General features: G+C 45.6%; 1 protein-coding gene across 2 annotated transcripts in view; it reads left to right on the top strand.

The window, feature by feature from the left end:
* The window catches only part of CACNA1E (calcium voltage-gated channel subunit alpha1 E), a 335,694-nt gene extending 319,785 nt beyond the window's left edge, over positions 1-15,909 (top strand). The window contains exons 42-48 of one of the 2 annotated variants that reach the window (XM_037825225.1): positions 117-217; positions 573-679; positions 4,493-4,604; positions 7,633-7,761; positions 8,816-8,996; positions 10,081-10,271; positions 12,424-15,909. In XM_037825225.1, the coding sequence (XP_037681153.1) occupies positions 117-217; positions 573-679; positions 4,493-4,604; positions 7,633-7,761; positions 8,816-8,996; positions 10,081-10,271; positions 12,424-12,966 (1,364 nt within the window). In that variant the 3' untranslated portion in view covers positions 12,967-15,909. The remainder of the gene's footprint in view (positions 1-116; positions 218-572; positions 680-4,492; positions 4,605-7,632; positions 7,762-8,815; positions 8,997-10,080; positions 10,272-12,423) is intronic. The other variant, XM_037825226.1, reaches the window with a different exon arrangement.
* Positions 15,910-18,626: the final 2,717 nt, after the last annotated feature.

The raw sequence follows: 18,626 nt of genomic DNA, 5'->3' as shown, positions 1-18,626 counted from the left end.
GGGTAACTAGGGTGCAAACCCCCTTCAGAGAGTGCATAACAAGGCTTGTGAGGTGTCCTCTTTCTTTCCCACCTGACTTCTCCCTGTTCACCACCATGCCACGTTTGTGTTTCTAGCCTCTGACCTGACTGTGGGCAAAATCTATGCAGCAATGATGATCATGGACTACTATAAACAGAGTAAGGTGAAGAAGCAGAGACAGCAGCTGGAGGAGCAGGTGAAGGTCTACCACAGCATGGTGGATGGTGGGTACATGAGATACTTTAGGGCCACGAGGAGTCACGTGAGGGCTCCACAGGGACAGTCCGGGCATCCCTGGAGCATAGTGCCCTACGAGTGCTTAGAAGCAGAGGTAAGGGGTGCAGCATCTAGGAACCCTCCAGTGACATGTGGGATTAGAAACTATGGGCCCACAAATGAGGGGTCAAAGGTAAACTAGCCAAATGAAAAAGGTATCAGTCATGCTCCTATTTTACCCAAGTAAATGGCATTCTCCCTTCCCTCCCTTCCTGCCCCCAGTGTATCCCACAAAGTCACTTGAGTTCCTTTTCTCTCCCCAACTTTTCGCACAGAAAAATGCGCCCATGTTCCAGCGCATGGAGCCCTCGTCTCTGCCCCAGGAAATCATTGCTAATGCCAAAGCCCTGCCCTACCTCCAGCAGGACACCGTGTCAGGCCTGTGAGTACAACCACATGGTTCGCCTACCCGCAGACCCATCCCCCAGAGGAATAACATAATTCTAAACTAAATACCCTCTCCAGGAGGTTAAGCAGACAATATTTTTGCATCTTACGGTGGTTTTGCAGCAGGGTTAAGAGGAAGGCAAACTAAGCATGGTTAGTACAGTGGCCAGTTCCAGAGAGTGAACACTGTGAACGGACAAGGGAAGAGCAAGTTTTGACTTTTTCTTTTTTTTTTTTAAATGTACTAAGGAGGGTCTTAGTTGTAGTTCTATTGTGAAGAATCATCATTTTCTAATCTAATTCTTGGTTATGGCTTCCCTGCGATTCTAGTGTCCTGCTAGGAAATATAACTTCCCTCACTGGTGCAATGTTTGCTAAATGAAAAGGGGGAAAAGTACCAACAGTTACTGAATATTTCCTCTGTGATGGACACTTCCAAAAGCACCATTTGCATTATCTGACTTCATTTTCACTACAGTAGCCCACCATACCCTGTAGGAATATTAAGTATCCCTACTTTACCAGTGAAGAAACTCTAGGCTAAGAGAGGTTAAATAAATTGCCACAAGCCATATAGTGAGTAAGAAACTGTACTTTGATTTAAATCAGTTATTTCTGACTCCAGAGCCATGTTATCTGTACTGAACTAAAAGAACTTAGATGAGGCAAAAAAAAAAAAGGTTTTTAAATTTTCTATAACGGGAGTGGAAATCAAACTCTTATTAAGGAATTTGCCAATTCTTCTAAGTTTCAGGCCTTAGCCCCAATTTAGTTGTTAATCATAAATGATCTATTATAGCATACATGCCTCATTATAATATTATAATATTATAATGCACCCAAAAGGCATGAAACCCTCTACTCAATGTAAATGAGTTTTTGTGGTTGGGTTTAACACATCCTCACACACATGGAACCAATAATCGCTATTAGCACAACTTAAGTAATTAGCAGGAGAATGAAATCCAGGGCTTAGGAAATGTCGAGACCTCTGTTGGAATGCCATTTGGAAACTCTTGCACCATTAATTTCTTTCTATCTGTGGTCTCAGAAACCTGTTTTTGAAAAGCATAGTTTTCAGAGGTCACACACTGGAAGAGAAGAAGAGGACCAGAGTCTTGACCAAGTCACTTTTACAAACAATTTCATGTATCGAGGTAGCTGGGTGTGAATTCTGTCTGCAGAAAACAAGTAGCTACTTATCTTTGGTCTTTGCAGAAAGGAGGTAGGGATGTTTGGTGGGAGCAGTGGGGCCTCGTCATTGAATGGATTTACAAATTTTTCATAGAGATGGAAGCACAGCCCCTCCCATCTGTATCTCTCTTTTATCTCCAATAACTTGCTGTGCAAATTAACCCCCACCAAAGGATCACCCCAGCCTCTGTCCTGTATATTTATTGACTCATTTATTCATCGACCAATGAATGAATTGGTCGATTCATTCTTGAATGCAGTGTAAAGAATGGATTGGAGGGGAGCTTCATTTAGTAGTTACTACAATTGTATGAATAATCAATGATTGTAGTTTGGACTAACAGGATAGAAATGGGAAAAAGTGCAAAGATTTCAGAGATACTTGAAGATAAAAGGGATAAGGCTTGGTGATTGATTTACTACATAGAGTGAAGGAGAGGGAGGAATCGAAGATGACCCTCAGGTTTCTGGTTTGAGCCTTTGAATGGATGTTGGTGCATTTACTGAGGTGGGGATCCTGGTGGAGCAGCAGGCTGGTTTCTCAGAACCAACTGGATCCTGTGTGTGTCTAGATCCATGTATTGTTCAAGGAAAGACTGGGCTGGGAATCTGGTGGTGGATGTGAGAGGCAGGACCACTGCCTTCGCTATGCTTACACCTGAGGGAAAACCAGACATAAAACAGCTGATTGGAAAGAAGGAAAGTTGTCATTTTCAGTGATTCAGTTACAGTTCCAATAAGTGCTAGGAAGGAAAAATACAATATGATATGAGTGCATGTAACAGGGAGATCTGACCAGTTATTGAGTGAGGTGGGGTCAGAGAGGATTTTCTTAAGGAAGAAACTTTTGATGAGAATTTTAAAGAAGAATGTTGGAGAATGAAACTTAAAACATGGAAAGAGGGGTTTTTGTTTTTTTATTTTGGTGGGGCAGAGGGAGAGTTAGAGAGAGGCATTGTATGCTTTGAGAATGGCATGTGTTAAAGTCTTGAGGCAGAAAGAAGCCTGGCCCATTCAAAGACCTGAAAATGGTCAGTGTGTATGGAATTTAGGGAGCAAGAGGGAAAGGAAAGTGATGCAAGATGAGGCTGGTGAGTCAGGGACCAGATCGTGAAAGGATGGAGGCTACTTACTGCCAAAGCAATGAGAAATCTGACAAAAATTTTAAGTAGGAGATCCCTCTGGGTTCAAATTACTCAACTCCTTGAGGTTGTTCAGTGATTCTACAGGGCCTGTCTACCTTCCAGAAGTTCTACAATCACTCATTCTCTGTAGGACTAAAAGGAGCCCAGTTCTTATCAAAGCCGTGCTCATCTTGTTCCCATTGGTTCTCAGGAAAGGCAGGCTGAAGAAGATGACTGACATTTCAGCAGGTCATTTAAATATCAGATCGCTCTGTAGCAGCTGTGAAAATTCAGCTAAAACGCTCATTGGCATCTGGGGGACAGATTAGGTGATTCTCTACTCTTTTCCTCTTTCCCTGGGATCCCAATTTAAGTAAGATTGTACCTGCTGATTATTTTCAAGTAACTTGCAATCCTTGCTCATGCCTCAAAATTTTCCTTTAGATGTGGAGTAATTCACAGTGGATCTAACTCATGAAAGTGGCTCTGTCTGGAAAGATGGGGTTCCATCTCCCCCCCTAGCTCCAATATATCTGACAGAGCTGCTTCCCAGCCAGTGACCTCTGTCTCTTTCCTCCTCATCAGGAAGTCAACTTTGGGTCCTTAAACAGATCAGATGGGTACCTGTCAGCTGTTACAGTACTGATGGAATAAATGGCAGTGGGAGCCAAATCCTCAGGAAAAATTATGCCTTCTTTCTCTCCTACCTAACTCAGTGGATCCCATTGGCTAAGAGTGTCAGGAGGTACCAAACAGAGATTTATGAACAAGCTCACTGTGTCAGCTCCCATTGCCTCCATTCAGAGGCCTTTAAACACTCGGCAGACTTTGTTCCTGTCCCCTTCCCTCATCACCATCTAAGCGTCCTCCTACATAGCCATCAACCCAGAGGTTTTCCATCCTCAGCCCACCTCTGAAATCATTCTACCCAATTCATGAACCACTGGGCACAGTGTCTGGCACAGAGTAGGCCTTCAATAAATGTTCATTAAATCGAATTGAAGTTTTTAGTTTGGCCAGGGATGTTGGCACAATAAGGCCATATTTGTACCGAGAGTGGGGGAAAAATTTTAAAGACCGTGATTGCTTAATATTTAAACAAACTGTTCACTGTTTAAACTATGGCATTTTTCCGCCAAATGAAAACAGGTTTAAAATCTAGCATTGATCTCCCATATGGCTGAGTGTGACAAATGATGTCATTTGTCACAGATATGATAGTCTCCAGCAAATGATGAATGATTCCAAATGCAAGTTGAAAACAACAGTTTCTCTTTTTTCCAATGCAGTTTTTTTTTATTTTTTTTTTTAATCTTCCATTCTAGGGTCCAACACCTATAAGTTACCAGGCTTACAAGCCAGCTGAACCTAAAGGGCATTGCCCTTACTGGGAAAGGAGGTCTTGTCTGGAGTGGGAATTGATAGTAACTATGCCATGACTGCTTTTCTCTCTCTCTCTCATTTCTTCTTAATTTGGCATCATTTTTCAGGAGTGGTCGGAGTGGATACCCTTCAATGAGTCCACTCTCCCCTCAGGAAATATTCCAGTTGGCTTGTATGGACCCAGCCGATGACGGACAGTTCCAGGAACAGCAATCTCTGGTGAATGACTGAATCCCATGACCTCAAAAGTACTTCCTTGTTTTCCCAATCCCTTCCACTCTCATTTTCAGATTTTATTTCATAGCCACAATCAATCAGAAAATTCCTTTCTGGTAGTCTAACCAGTTAACCCTGGGAGCTTCTTGTCTGTCATTACCCCTTTCATAGCCAACTTTCTCATATTCTCTGACAAATGCTCACTCTTAAGGTTCCAGAACAGGAACTTACATTGCTTCTGCCCTCTTAGTTTATGCCCCTGAGTCTCAAGTATAGAAGCAAAAGCCACATATAAAATCTTGCCTTTGATAGGGAGTCTTGGGGTGAATCATTATAGAATGAATGGCACCAACAGTGTAGCTTAGGGTAGCAAGGTGCTGCTTGTGGGAACACAGAAATGCCCCACACCAGCCATTAGGGATGACTGCCTCCTCGAGCAGGTAGAAATTTATGTGCAGCAGTGACTAGGTATCCTTCAAGAGGGACGGAGGAATCTCTTTCCTTTGCTCTGTGTGGGTTCAGGCAGATGGGCCCTTTTAGTCACAGTTCTACAAGGTCACATACACTCTAACAAGTCCCTAAAGTCACTTTCCTTTATGAGTTTGCCATTAGCATAAATGATGAAATTCTTGAGACACCTATTGAGTCATATTATAGCTTAGAGAAGAGAGAACAGATTGAAGTTTAGGTTTTGCTAATACAAAGTTGAAATTCAATTCCCAAAGATAATAGACTTTGCCATTATTCCTAGTTCAGGGGCCATGAGAGCAAGTTTCCTCCTGAGCTTAGAATTAAAGCCCGTGTTCATTGGCCTGGAATGAAAAAGACAGAACCCCAGCCTTCGCAAAAGTCCATATAGACAGCTTGCAATAAGTGAGTTCCACATGACTTTGATTATAATACATATGTGATTTTTCTCTCTCCTTCATTTCTTTCCTGATCCCTCCCTACTATTGTGTACCCCAGTGCCATCCTGAATGGATGATGTGGATGGAGTGTGGGTGTGGACTGCTTGTGGAGCACACATCTGCTGGAATGGGTACCCTTCAGAGGTGGAGCAAGCAGCTCAGTAGCTCAAACAAATGGGTGATTCAGTCTGTTGTGATTGTTGCGACAGAGAACTGTGCATGGTTGTATTTGAAGAGATGGCCAGGTCAGATACCCCTAGGAAGTAAGTGACTGCTGAGGCTGTTCTTGAGGAGGAGATAGTAATTCTTGGTGTAATCCCCTGCCTTTCCCTCTGCAGAACTTAGCACCAAGGCCCAAGGAATAATTGGTACACATAATCTGATTGTTAGAAGGGTCTCTCAGTGTCCTTACAGCTTGCCTGCCTGGCGACATACGTGGTGGGAAAAATCTCAGTAATCTGTCCTTTCTTTCACAGGGAGGCTTTCTTTATTGTAACATCATTTCTTCGGATTTCCCAGGGCTGAACCATAGTGCCAGGACTTTTTGGATATGTGTTCATCTCATTGTCAGTACTGGTGTCTGTAATTCAATTCAGATGTCAGCCCGTGCTATGCACTCACCACTGTGTACCCCTGGCCATCCCTAGGGTCCCCGCTCCACATCCTGAGGTGTGGCCTTGACTTGAGTGTGTGCATATGGAGTGTGTGTATGTGTGTGTGTGTTTCACACTGCCTCTAACACCTGTGGACTGCAGTCTTGTTTCCACATCTGTTTGGAGTCGGACCTGTGTGCTGTATAAAGCATGTACTGCAAACTGTTAATCCCTCAAGTGCACATATCACATGACCTAAGAAGGCACACATGCCATTCACACCAGAAACCACTCAGCCAAATGATCATGGAGGCTGAGGAACAGCTTGGGCAACTTTTCCCTTGGGCAATGCCCTACTCATACATCCATGCCGTTTCCTAAAAATAAAGTAGCTCTTCTTTGGTATAAGCTCTAGATGTCTCAGATGTCCCTAGGTCACTTTCTTTGGTGATCCATGTAAAGCTCTCTAAGGCGGCTTCATTCTTTACTCAGTGACACTGTCTGTCTGTAAAGAACATAATACATTTGCCAAATTAACATTCTTTAGCCAGGAAAATAATATGAAAGAGTTGATCAAGACCTTAGAGATTCCCAGTTTAACCTTCTAATGCTCTATGGTGGTGCTCTCCAAAACGACAGCCACTAGCCACATGTGGGTACTGCACACTTAAAATGTGGGTAGTCTGAATCAAGACATGCTGTAAGTGTAAAGACAGATTTCAAATTCAGTATGAAAAAAGGAATGTAACACATCTCATTAATTTTATATTGATTACATATTGACATGGTAATATTTAGAAATATTGGGTTAAATAAAGTATTTTGCTAATATTTCATCTGTTTCCTTTTACTTTTTAAATGTGGCTACTAAGATATTTAAAATTGCATACTCAGCTTGCATTATCTTTCTATTGGACTGCACTGGTCTAGAGCATCTCTGACAGGTGGTTACATTTCTGGATAGTTTCAATCATAAGAAAACTCCTACCTAATAAAATTGTATATTCTAAGACTTGAGAAGATATCTGTTACTGACATCCGAATTGGTGACTTCCCTTAAAATCTTAGTTTCTATTTAACTGATAAAAGCCTTCTTCAATTAAAAAAATAAATAAACCCAACATTACCACCTCTCAGAAAATAAACTTGACATATCTAAAAGTTTTCTTACTGGCAATGTTTGTTTCATAAAGCTATAAAATCTGAAGCAATGCTCAGTGAAAAAGAGGTTATTGTTGACTAGAAAAGGCTACCTTAGCCTCTCAATCCTGGTTAAGGAAATTTAATTTGTAAATGAGGAAACTTAACTGAATTTGGAGTATATTCCTGAGCTGTCTGTTTGGGACATCTGGTATACCACCTATGTGTATACACAGATGCACATGCACACACAAAACTGAAAACTTAAAAATGCAGGTCCATTTTTCTGAAAGCCATTCTTGGTATGGAGGAAGCAGAATCATCCGCTAGAGGGAAGAAGCGATGAGATGGAACCAAGTCCCACAAGCTTGGCTGTGTGTTTATTTCCAGGAGCCAGAGGTTAGTGAATTAAAAAGCGTGCAGTCCTCTAGCCATGGCATCTACCTTCCTTCGGACACCCAGGAGCATGCGGGATCTGGGAGGGCATCCTCTATGCCACGCCTGACCGTGGATCCCCAGGTAAAAGCCACCACCACCCACCAATTGCCGTGGCTTCCCGGGCTATATTGAATTGGTGGGTTATGAAATAATATCTGATATTTTCAGGTGCACACTTGACTTGCCTCTACCCCTTTCCTATCAGCAGAGGCCTCTTTAATAGACTCTGCATCTCCACGGTGTATTTGCAATGAACCCCCAACCACAACAGTCTAGCCAGCAAGATGGCATAACTCCATCCGGATGGGCTAAGCAATCTCAAGACTCAATCAGCCATGCAAGAAACATTTCCCAGGATTTTCTCCCTATATTTTTCCTTTTCTCTTTTCCTGGCTCCCCAAGCACATGTGCAGTTTCTTATACACAAAGCTCTGTGTCAGGACTGTCTGTCCTAACCAGCTCAGGCCATGCCTCATTTCTTTGTCTGTTTACCTGGCTTCTTTTTTTCTGTCTGTCTGTCTTACATCAAGTTTTGACAGAGACGAGAAGTTTTTGTGGATCTGTTTTTGACATCTGTGGCAAATCAAAATGCCAGAGTTTAAGGTGGGGCTGGGGTGGGATTGATGTTTAGGGGAGACCAGTGCATTCTTAGTAGATGTTAAATAGCAAGCTCTCTTAAGCTTTAGTCCTATAGGACGGGGCTTTCTCTAGCAAAGGCAACAACAAAGGCAGGCAGAGCCAAGATTCTTTCATGGTTTAGACTTTTTGACCATTGTCCTCCCATATTTCAAAAGAGGTTCAGTGTTTGCTGCAGGTTCTGGCCGGGCCCTTGTAGAAAGCTCCCACAGTGCCTGCCTGCATTCTGCTTGGCGTTGCCCTAGTGGATTCGGCTGTTTGCCTTCCTGAGCATGAAGACAAGACCTTGGACCAGTTCCAGTGACTGTTAACATGATCTAAGGACACTCTCTGGAACAGCCTCCTCTAGCTAAGATCTGAGCAAGAGGGATTCAAAGGAATGCCGCCTTGAGTTTACAATTCGCAACCTTCAACTGTCTCAGTCCACTTCTTCCTTTGCTTTAGACCCTTTCAATAATTAACCCTGTCCTTGTGTTCCTCTGGGGGTTCGTATATCCAGGTGGTGACCGACTCTAGCTCCATGAGACGTTCTTTTTCCACTATTCGGGATAAGCGGTCAAATTCATCATGGTTGGAGGAGTTCTCCATGGAGCGAAGCAGTGAAAACACCTACAAGTCAAGGCGCCGGAGTTACCACTCCTCCCTGAGGCTGTCAGCCCATCGCCTGAACTCTGACTCAGGTGAGGAGCTCTTCAGTGTTGGGTTTCTTTGTCAGGCAGTGGACTCCTGCCCAGGGACCAATTCTGGCAAGAGCTGCGAATCACTTGGAACAGAATTCAGGTAAAGATAAGGAGAGTAATGGAAGGAAGAGGGCTCCTTACCATAGGAGTGCCTGTGTGAGACGTATATCCTGTAACAAGCCAAAGCCCTCTATATTCATCTCAAAGGCTGCTGAGATGCCCTTTCTCAGCAGTAGGGATACAGAATAATTAGCATGCAGGTTTTCACATGGCCTTCTGCAAAACCGCTGGGGTTCCCTGGGAAGGCATCAGAGACTCCCTGATGAGGAGCAGAAAAAAGAGAGTAAAACAGACTGGGCTTTGGCCACCAACTCCATTGCAGACAAAACAGTGCTACCTGAAATTGTTTTATGTATTTGAGTTTCATTTAAGATTTTGTTTGTTTGTTTGTTTGTTTAAGGAAGAGGGGTTATGCTGCTAGGAAAGATTATAAAATCATTGCTCTGATTCAACTTCTTTATTTAACTAGACGAAGAAATCAAAATGAAAGAGCAGTGACTTGCCCCATATCATAGAGCCAATAAGTAGCAGAATTGAGACTAGAGTTGAGATCCTTTAACTTCAAGCCCAGAATTCTCACTGTGGCATTACATTAAATATGTCATTATCTAATTTATAGAAAATTTCCTTCTTCAGGTGCCATCCCCCACCCCACCCCCACCCCCCACACACACCCAAAAAGTGACATGCCTGTGTTTAGGATATAGAGAGTTCCTGGTTCTTATTATTGGGAAGATTCTATCTTTATTGTGTCCAGGGTAAACAGAAGCAGAAGAGAACAGATTGCATCTTTTGATGTACATGTCTTTCCAGTGGCAACTTGCAAACTTACCTTTTGATCACATAGGGTTTGCTGGCTTCTTCCTCCTGCCTCCCTTTTAGATCACCTGCTGACATGACTAGTAGCCAGGGTTCCTTAGGGGCCCAGTCCCAGGTGTGGTGTGATACCTGGTGAGACTTTTCTTCATCTTCAGCAGCAGGTGTGGGCTGAGTTATGACCTGTCACTGTTGTCGTCTCTCACAGGCCACAAGTCTGACACCCACCGCTCAGGGGGCAGAGAGCGGGGGCGATCAAAAGAACGAAAGCATCTTCTCTCGCCTGATGTCTCCCGCTGCAACTCAGAGGAGCGAGGGACCCAGGCCGACTGGGAGTCCCCAGAGCGTCGTCAGTCCAGGTCCCCCAGCGAGGGCAGGTCACAGACCCCCAACAGACAGGTGAGCATGGGGAGGAAGCTGAGACTTCAGCAGGAAGACAGGCAAGGGTGGTCATAACATTAGGCATCTACGAGCCACTTTTAAGCACCTCCAAAAACCTCAGCTTCACAGGGACCTACACCCAATGTGCATAGAGATTAGCTACTTAATGCTGTGTAATCAGAAACAAAGTGAATTCTCAGAAAACCAGTTTTTCCCCAAAGAACGATAATGGTGTCTAGAGGTCATCTCAACCCACTCCTCAAAATTCATAGGTACAAAGTCACAACAAATAAGTTCATAAATGTCTCTGCCAGATTTGGAAGGAAAGAATCGTCCTTTAGCTGAGAAGATTTCTTTGACCAGTCACTTGATCCTTAATTTTAGTGGGAATGGTGATTCATCCCTCAGCCCAAGATTCATAAGCTAGAGCAATTCAACCTCATTTTCCTGCTTCCAGCCATCCCAAGAGGAAAGCCATACCTCTCCTTCCAGGCTTTTGCTGAAACACCAGTCTCTGCCTGAGAAACAACTGCCAGAGCTGTGTAAAAAAATTCTTCAGCCCAGCTTTGCTCCTCCCTACCATCCCTCACTCCAGCTCTATCTCCCTTCAGTGATCTTTGAGCCAAGATTGGACACCCTCTCAAAAAAATGATCAGTGTATAAAAGGATGGCTGCTGCAGCAGACTTCCCGAGACAGGCAGTTGAGAAGTTTATCTTGTAGAGCAGTGGTTTTCAAATTTCCATGCAGGGCAGAGTCACCTAGGGAGCTTGTTACAATGGCACATTTCTGGGACCTCAGGGATTCTGTTTTAGTACTTGAAAGTGAGACCCAGAAATATGTATTTTAAAGGACTCTTCCCTAGGAGAGCTTAAGCAGGTGGTTTATAGGTCACACCACTCTGAGGAACGCTGCCCTGGAGGTGCATTTACAACACCCAGGCCCAGGTACCTTTGGGGGGAATAGGTAAGGAGGTCAAAGAAGGCCTGATCCAACAGAAAGCATGTGGGAGGTAGAGGATGAGTTAACCCTGTTCTTACCCAGAGCAAACCACTGAAGACCAAGAAGTCAAAGTGAGAGGATGGAATTCGCAATTGCCATAAACCTGCTTCCCAAGAAGGGTTTCCTACACAGAGCAACTTCAGTACATACATTCACTTTTAATACAGTTGTCTTTCTCAAAATTTTAGTCTTTCCTTCTATGTGCCACTTGGTATATTTGGAGTTTCCTGATCCTTGATATTCAAAGTGTTTGTTGGACCAGTAGCATCAGCATTGCCTGGGAGCTTGTTACTTGCTAGAAATGCTGAATCTCAGGCCCCACCCGAGACCCTCTGAGTCCAGGAAGGTTGTTTATACATTAAACGTTGAGAAGCCCTGGCTTAGATGACACTGATTCCCCCATGTCCTTTAATCCCTGTGTGAATCCCTGTCTCGCTGAGTAGATGAGCATTGTAGTAGAGAGGGCTCTGTCACAACCTGAAGCTGAGCTGAGAGCAGGCTGAGCTGCCAGGTGTCAAGGTAGCCGATTAAAATAATCAAGCCAAAATGAAAGTAACAGTTATGCCTTTAGTCACTTACTGTAATAGTATGAGCAAGAGGTTAAACTGAAGAGGATGTCAGCTCTCTCCTGTTTTATTTTGCTCATGAAACTGTGCCACTGTTAGAGGGTCAGATGAATCAGCATAGACGTACTGAATACTGAGTCAAAGTGGATAAATATATCTTCAGAGTCTCTGCACCCTCCACTCTGGGCCACCAGGAGGTCTTAGCAGAGTCCCCCGAGGAGGGCCTTGGTTTTGAGCCCGTGAATGAGAAGGCTCTGAAAGAAGGTGCCTGTGCTAAGAATGCAAATATGCACAAGAGCAGTCCTCAGCTGCAAACCCCTTCAGAAACTGCAGTACCCTGGCTGTGCACCAAGTCTGGTGTGGGGAGGGCAGCTTTCCCCCCAGGGAGGCCTGTCAGTTAAAGTCTGTAATTGTCTGTGGTTGGGCCTGAAAAATCGCCCATGAGGTTCTGGCCATGATTCCATGGGCTCCAGCTCAGCCCTCCTCTCTCGCAGAAGTCAGACTCCATGGGCTCTCCCTAGGAGGGATTCGGGACCCTAAACAGGGTCCCACATGGGGATCACACCAGCCCAGACTGACATGCCATGTCTCTCCTGCTGTTTAGGGCACGGGTTCCCTGAGTGAGAGCTCCATCCCCTCCATCTCTGACACCAGCACCCCAAGACGAAGTCGTCGGCAGCTCCCACCAGTCCCTCCAAAGCCTCGGCCCCTCCTGTCCTACAGCTCCCTGATGCGGCACTCCGGGAGCATCTCCCCACCCGCCGATGGAAGCGAGGGTGGCTCCCCGCTGACCCCCAAAGCCCTGGAGAGCAAGGACGCCTGCCTGACCGCGCCTTCCAGCTCCCCGCACGCCAAGCAGAGCCAGCACTCCTCCCCGCAGCACCACATCTCCGAGCCCTACCTGGCCCTGCACGAAGACTCCCACGCCTCGGACTGTGGCGAGGAGGAGACGCTGACCTTCGAGGCTGCTGTGGCCACGAGCCTGGGCCGCTCCAACACCATCGGCTCCGCCCCGCCCCTGCGGCACAGCTGGCAGATGCCCAACGGGCACTACCGGCGGCGGCGGCGCGGGGGGCCTGGGCCCGGCGTGATGTGCGGAGCCGTCAGCGACCTGCTCAGTGACACGGAGGAAGACGACAGATGCTAGAGGCTGCTGCCCCCTCCGATGCATGCTCTTCTCTCACACGGAGAAAACCAAGACTGAGTTGGGAAGCCAGTGCGGCCCGGGGGGGGGAGGAAGAGGGAGGAGAAAGATGGAAGGACACCACGCATTATCGGAGAAGAAGACAAAAGGAAAATCTGTCAAACCCACCAAATGGCTTCATTTCCCTTTGCAAGATGGGCACTGCCATAGTTCTGCCTCTTTGCTGGGGAAAGGAAATGCAGGGGCACGGAGGGCTCTTCCCATGGGAGAAGGGACATGAGGATGGCTTCACTTCCCCCTGCCCCTTCCCAGTTTTCTAAAAGCGGCGGAGGGATCTAGGTGTCCTGGGTCTATGCCCATTGCCCTGAGAAGCCTGGAGGACGTGGTGGCTTATCTCTGGGGAGTAGTGGGGAGTAGACGGCTCCCCTCCCTCACCGATGCCTGCTCCTCGGCCAGCAGCAAGGGTAGAGGCAGGAAGAGAGGAAAAAGCTGAAGTGGAAGGGGTCAGGGTGCTGTGACAGCAGCAGCGAGGGCTGGTCTGCTTGAGAAAAGCCATAGCCCAGCACCCTATACTGTGGACGGAGAAATGGAGAATGGGCGATGCTGGTGGGTTCAGACGTGCAGTTTTGAGACTTGTTGCACACACAGGAGGTGCTGTGAGCATTGGTTAGGAGAGGCTCAGGAGGGCTCTCGGGCCACTGAGGTGCCCAAGGCTCTGGCAAGGGTGATATTAAAAATTTTAACAACCCGTATGGCAGGGCAGGTTGTGGCCAGAGGGCTGGAGCCACGCTTTAACTGATTAGGTGCTGGCCATGGGGGACTCCTGGGGGTGGGGGTAAGGTAGCAGGGAGCCCATAAGGGACTCAAGACAGAGTCTATTTGCCGGCCTGTCTAGCAGTAATTCAATATATGTACCAGTGTTATGGCCATCCCTGTGCATTCCGGCTCAATGTCAGCCCAGACTCTGGTTGGAGGCGGTGTGCCTCTCCACCAAGCAGCAGGCCAGTGCTGTGCCAAGCCCAGGGAGACAGCGAGAGGCCCACCCTTCCCTCCCACTCCCCTGAGAAGGCAGAACACACATATTCAAGATGGGCCACACATCACCCAATAAGGACTTCTATAAAGACAGGTATGGCAGATGGATTGATACGAGAGGCTTCAATGAGACAATCAGTCTCAGTTTACTGAGGACCTCCCATGAGAAGGGACGCTGCAGCCTGGCAGCTTCTGCAGCTGGCTTGTAGTTGAGGGTCAGTTTGTCAGGTTGTCTCTAAGGTGATCAGTAAATATACCTCTACTTAGACCTGGGCTTCTGGTTCCAGCAAAACAGACTGTGATGGGGTCTCGTCACACATGTGACAAGACAGGGGCCCCAGAGGCCCTGAACATTTCCCTGGGGCAGGACTGGAGTTTACCCCTCTCCAGAGCATGAGCTGGGTAGAAGACAGCCTCAGGCCATTTATGTCATTCCCAACACCCAAAACTCAGAAACTCCAAATTCCGTAGCTAAGCAATGCCCCTTTTTAGAATATCCATCCATTTGGTTGAACAAATTGCTGTCTTTGTCTGGGACAGTTCTGAGACATGCACCGTCCCATGAAATCCCTCCCCAGTCCCCCAGCACCCTCACAGTTGGTGGAAGGATCCCCCAGATGGGTGCCAGCTAGGGACCTTCCCCCCCAGCCAGGAGCAGATGGAGCCTCATGGGATCCCCTGGGGAGACTGAGCAGCCCTGAGCTGAGACCTCAGTGGCTAAGTACTCGTGCACCTCCTCTAGCTTGGACAGACCCACCTCTCGGGTAGGAGCAGTTCACAGTTATTTTTCTTAGAAAGAGCCTCTTTTCTCCTTTTTTTTTTTTTTCTGTTGTTGCTAAAATAGAAATAAGGCATAGTGACATCAGCTCTGAACACCAAATATGACTTTGCAGCCACAGAAACATTTGTCTTGGCCTCTCCTTGTTTTCTAGATATTGATGGCACTTCATGGCCCATGGTCAGCCCCCAAACCAAGGTAGTCCCAGGACCAGAGGCCAGTGAGGCAGAGACCAAGTTCTCCCCCTCTCAGACCCTCTTCTCTTTTCATTTTCCTCTCCCACTTAGCACGTGTTTGCTCAGGGGTAGCTGGGGCTGTGAATGTGACTATACAGCATCCAGATGCTAACAGGCATGATTGTTACATAAGACTCTGACGCTGAAAGTTGTATTGTTTTTAAGGTCTCTTCTGCGCAGTGTCATTTCATACCAAAGTGCTGCTATGGGCTGCTCTGTGTGCACAAAATTGCTTTCTTCCACCTCGGAAATGCAGCTTTCCCAAGGGAAAAGCCTACAGCAGGACAACCATTCTGAGCCAGCAAGTCTATTGCATGGTGTTTTGAGACAGAGAATTGAAATCATACCTTATGCCATTTCAACAGTAGGAGAAATTTAGGCTGGCAGAGCAATTACCAGAAATGGAATTTGGCTGCAAATGACATCATGAACACTAAATTTATTGTGCCAAGAAATCTTCCTGGATGCCTGAACTCCTTGAACTCTCTCTCTCTCTCTTTCTCTCTCTCTCTCTCTCTCTCTCTCTCTCTCTCTCTCTCTCTCTCTCTCTCTCTCTCACACACACACACACACACACGCATGCACGCACACATGGGCACAGAAGCATTTAAATCCTGAATAAAGTGTTGAAAAGCAATGCAGATGTGGTCCCCTGGCAGACTGGCTGATTTTTCTAGTACTGAAGAACTTAATGGACTCATTTCTTTTATTCCTCTTCTCCTGATCAAGGAGTCTGGTTTCTTTTCCCTTCACCTGCAGTTACCCTTTTATTAAGACCAGAAAATAAGAGAATTCTCTGTTAGATCACAGAATCCATTATGACACTCTTCTTCGGTTCCCTTTGCTTCTGAATAAATGTGAGCTCCAGTGTTCCCTGAAGTAGTCAACCAGGACAATCCCTTCCTTTTTTTTTTTTTTTTTTTATCTTCTTTTTATTGAGATATATTCACATACCACGCAGTCATACAAAACAAATCGTACATTCGATTGTTCACAGTACCATTACATAGTTGTACATTCATCACCTAAATCAACCCGACACCTTCATTAGCACACACACAAAAATAACAAGAATAATAATTAAAGTGAAAAAGAGCAACTGAAGTAAAAAAAGAACACTGGGTACCTTTGTCTGTTTGTTTGTTTGTTTCCTTCCCCTATTTTTCTACTCATCCATCCATAAACTAGACAAAGGGGAGTGTGGTCCTTATGGCTTTCCCAATCCCATTGTCACCCCTCATAAGCTACATTTTTATACAATTGTCTTCGAGATTCATGGGTTCTGGGTTGTAGTCTGATAGTTTCAGGTATCCACCACCAGCTACCCCAATTCTCTAGAACCTAAAAAGGGTTGTCTAAAGTGTGCGTAAGAGTGCCCACCAGAGTGACCTCTCGGCTCCTTTTGGAATCTCTCTGCCACTGAAGCTTATTTCATTTCCTTTCACATCCCCCTTTTGGTCAAGATGTTCTCCGTCCCACGATGCCAGGTCTACATTCCTCCCCGGGAGTCATATTCCACGTTGCCAGGGAGATTCACTCCCCTGGATGTCTGATCTCACATAGGGGGGAGGGCAGTGATTTCACCTTTCAAGTTGGCTTAGCTAGAGAGAGAGGGCCACATCTGAGCAACAAAGAGGCATTCAGGAGGAGGCTCTTAGGCACAATTATAGAGAGGCCTAGCCTCTCCTTTGCAGCAACCGCAGGACAATCCTTAAGTTTCAAATGCTGCCTCTGCTCTTTGTCTTTCAAAGAGGTCCCTGGAGATGTCAAAACCCATACTTCTCTTAGGTTTAAAAATTATGTCAGCTTCTTGAGGAATTCCACACAAAAGAAGATTACTACTAGACCTCTGAATATTTGAGATATATAGCAAAATCAACTTTTGGAACTGGAAGTCCCCTCAGAAGATTCTTTAGCCATGTGGTCAGTTTCCCTCACTAGTGTTAGTTTTCAACACCTCAATACAGGAAAGAAGAGAGAGGGAAGGAGGAGAAAGAATAAAGAAAGCGAAAGAGGGAGGTAAGGAAGGGAAGGAAAAAAAGAAAGAAAACCAAAGTAAGGAGATGTTCTAATTAGGTTTGTGTTTAAATACTTCTCTCTTTGCTTAAGGCTCCAGAAGTACTTTTGGTAGAGAATGCATCTCTGTCTGTTTCTCTCTCTATCCAAAAGAGCAGAGTGCCAGCAGACTTCCAGGCCTGGGGGTAGAGCTCTAGGCTCCAGGCCAACGTGCCCTGTGAGCCAGGTGCCCCTACCCGGGAAACAGGGTGCCCTCCAAGGCACGCCCCAGGCTCCACATGAGCCATGAGCGCGGTGGCCGATTTGGAGTGGTAACACTGTTCTGGATGAGGAATCCTGTTTCTGCTCCAGGCTTGACTTCTACCCCCAACTTGATGTCCCCAAGGATTACTGAGATCATTTCTCTGAAGGTATTCTTTGCCCTTTCTTGAATCCAGGGCCACAAAGAGAAAATTCCATATTCCACCACTCTGCGAGCATCTCCTCTTCCTACACACATTTACACACACACACACACACACACACACACACACACACACACACACACTCAATAACCTATGTTATAAGACTGACTGACCTTTTCTGTCTATTCCCCCATCCTGGCCCTTGTTTTGCTGCATGTTAGTATTGGTCCAACTCCTGAGATGGTTAAATCTATCGGATGCAAGATTATTTGCTGATCTGATGGCCTCTGCTGCCCTCTGTGTTACTGTATATGTTCTCTTTCTTATGAAAAACAGTTTGGAACTCACCATCTGATATTCGCAAGGTGATCTGAAACAGGGTGCAAGGTACAGGGACTGTTGGGGGGTGTGCATGCGCGTGTGTGTGTGAAATGTCAACATTACTAGATAAAAACTGCAGGGAAATTAGGTCTCTTCTGGCATAATAGAACAAAATTTTGAAATAATTTTGATTTTGTAGGGAAAGTTCTCAATTTTTCATTACACCCTATTTATAAAGTCTACTCTGAATATTTCATTTTGGGAGAGAGTGTTTCCTTAGTGGGAGGAGACAGGGATAAGTTTAGGGATTCTTTAGCTAATTTCTCAGCTCAGTTATAATACATAAATGTTAAAAGGTATGTGAAAAGTAAGTGCATATGTATAGCCGGGAGAGAGCAGATAGTCACCTCCCCTTGCAGGGGCTTTGTGAGACTTGAGGTCAAGGAATCTTTCACTGCTGTTTTTATTTATCAGTTTCACCTCTGTTGGGTTTTGAGAATGCCCTGGTCTTAGTGTGCACAGAGAATCATGGGAAGAAGAGGTACCTCCATGCCTTGGGGTAGACTCTTCCCTGCTGTCCGAGAGGCACAGGGGAGAACTTTAGGATGCAGGGAAGAAGCAAGAAGAGGGCTCCTTACAAATGGCCAGTTGGGATATGAAGGTTACACTCCAGACAGAAGCCCTATAAAGAATCAGGTCCTGGTTTGGATAACGTTATCTTTTAAATATCTCCACACAGACTTTTATTTTAACAAAGCCAAACAAAATTAACTCAGGGGTTGTAACCTAATCTTTTCATGAAGTGATCAGGGGAGATTCTGAATTAATAAGCACTGCCTGAACCAGACACTTTGTGTTTTTTTGGTTGGTTGG

This window comes from Choloepus didactylus, chromosome 2 (genome assembly GCF_015220235.1).
Source record: "Choloepus didactylus isolate mChoDid1 chromosome 2, mChoDid1.pri, whole genome shotgun sequence".
Classification (NCBI taxonomy): Eukaryota; Metazoa; Chordata; class Mammalia; order Pilosa; family Megalonychidae; genus Choloepus; species Choloepus didactylus.
Note: the sequence above shows the minus strand (reverse complement) of the source record. Positions and strands in the feature narration are given on the sequence as shown.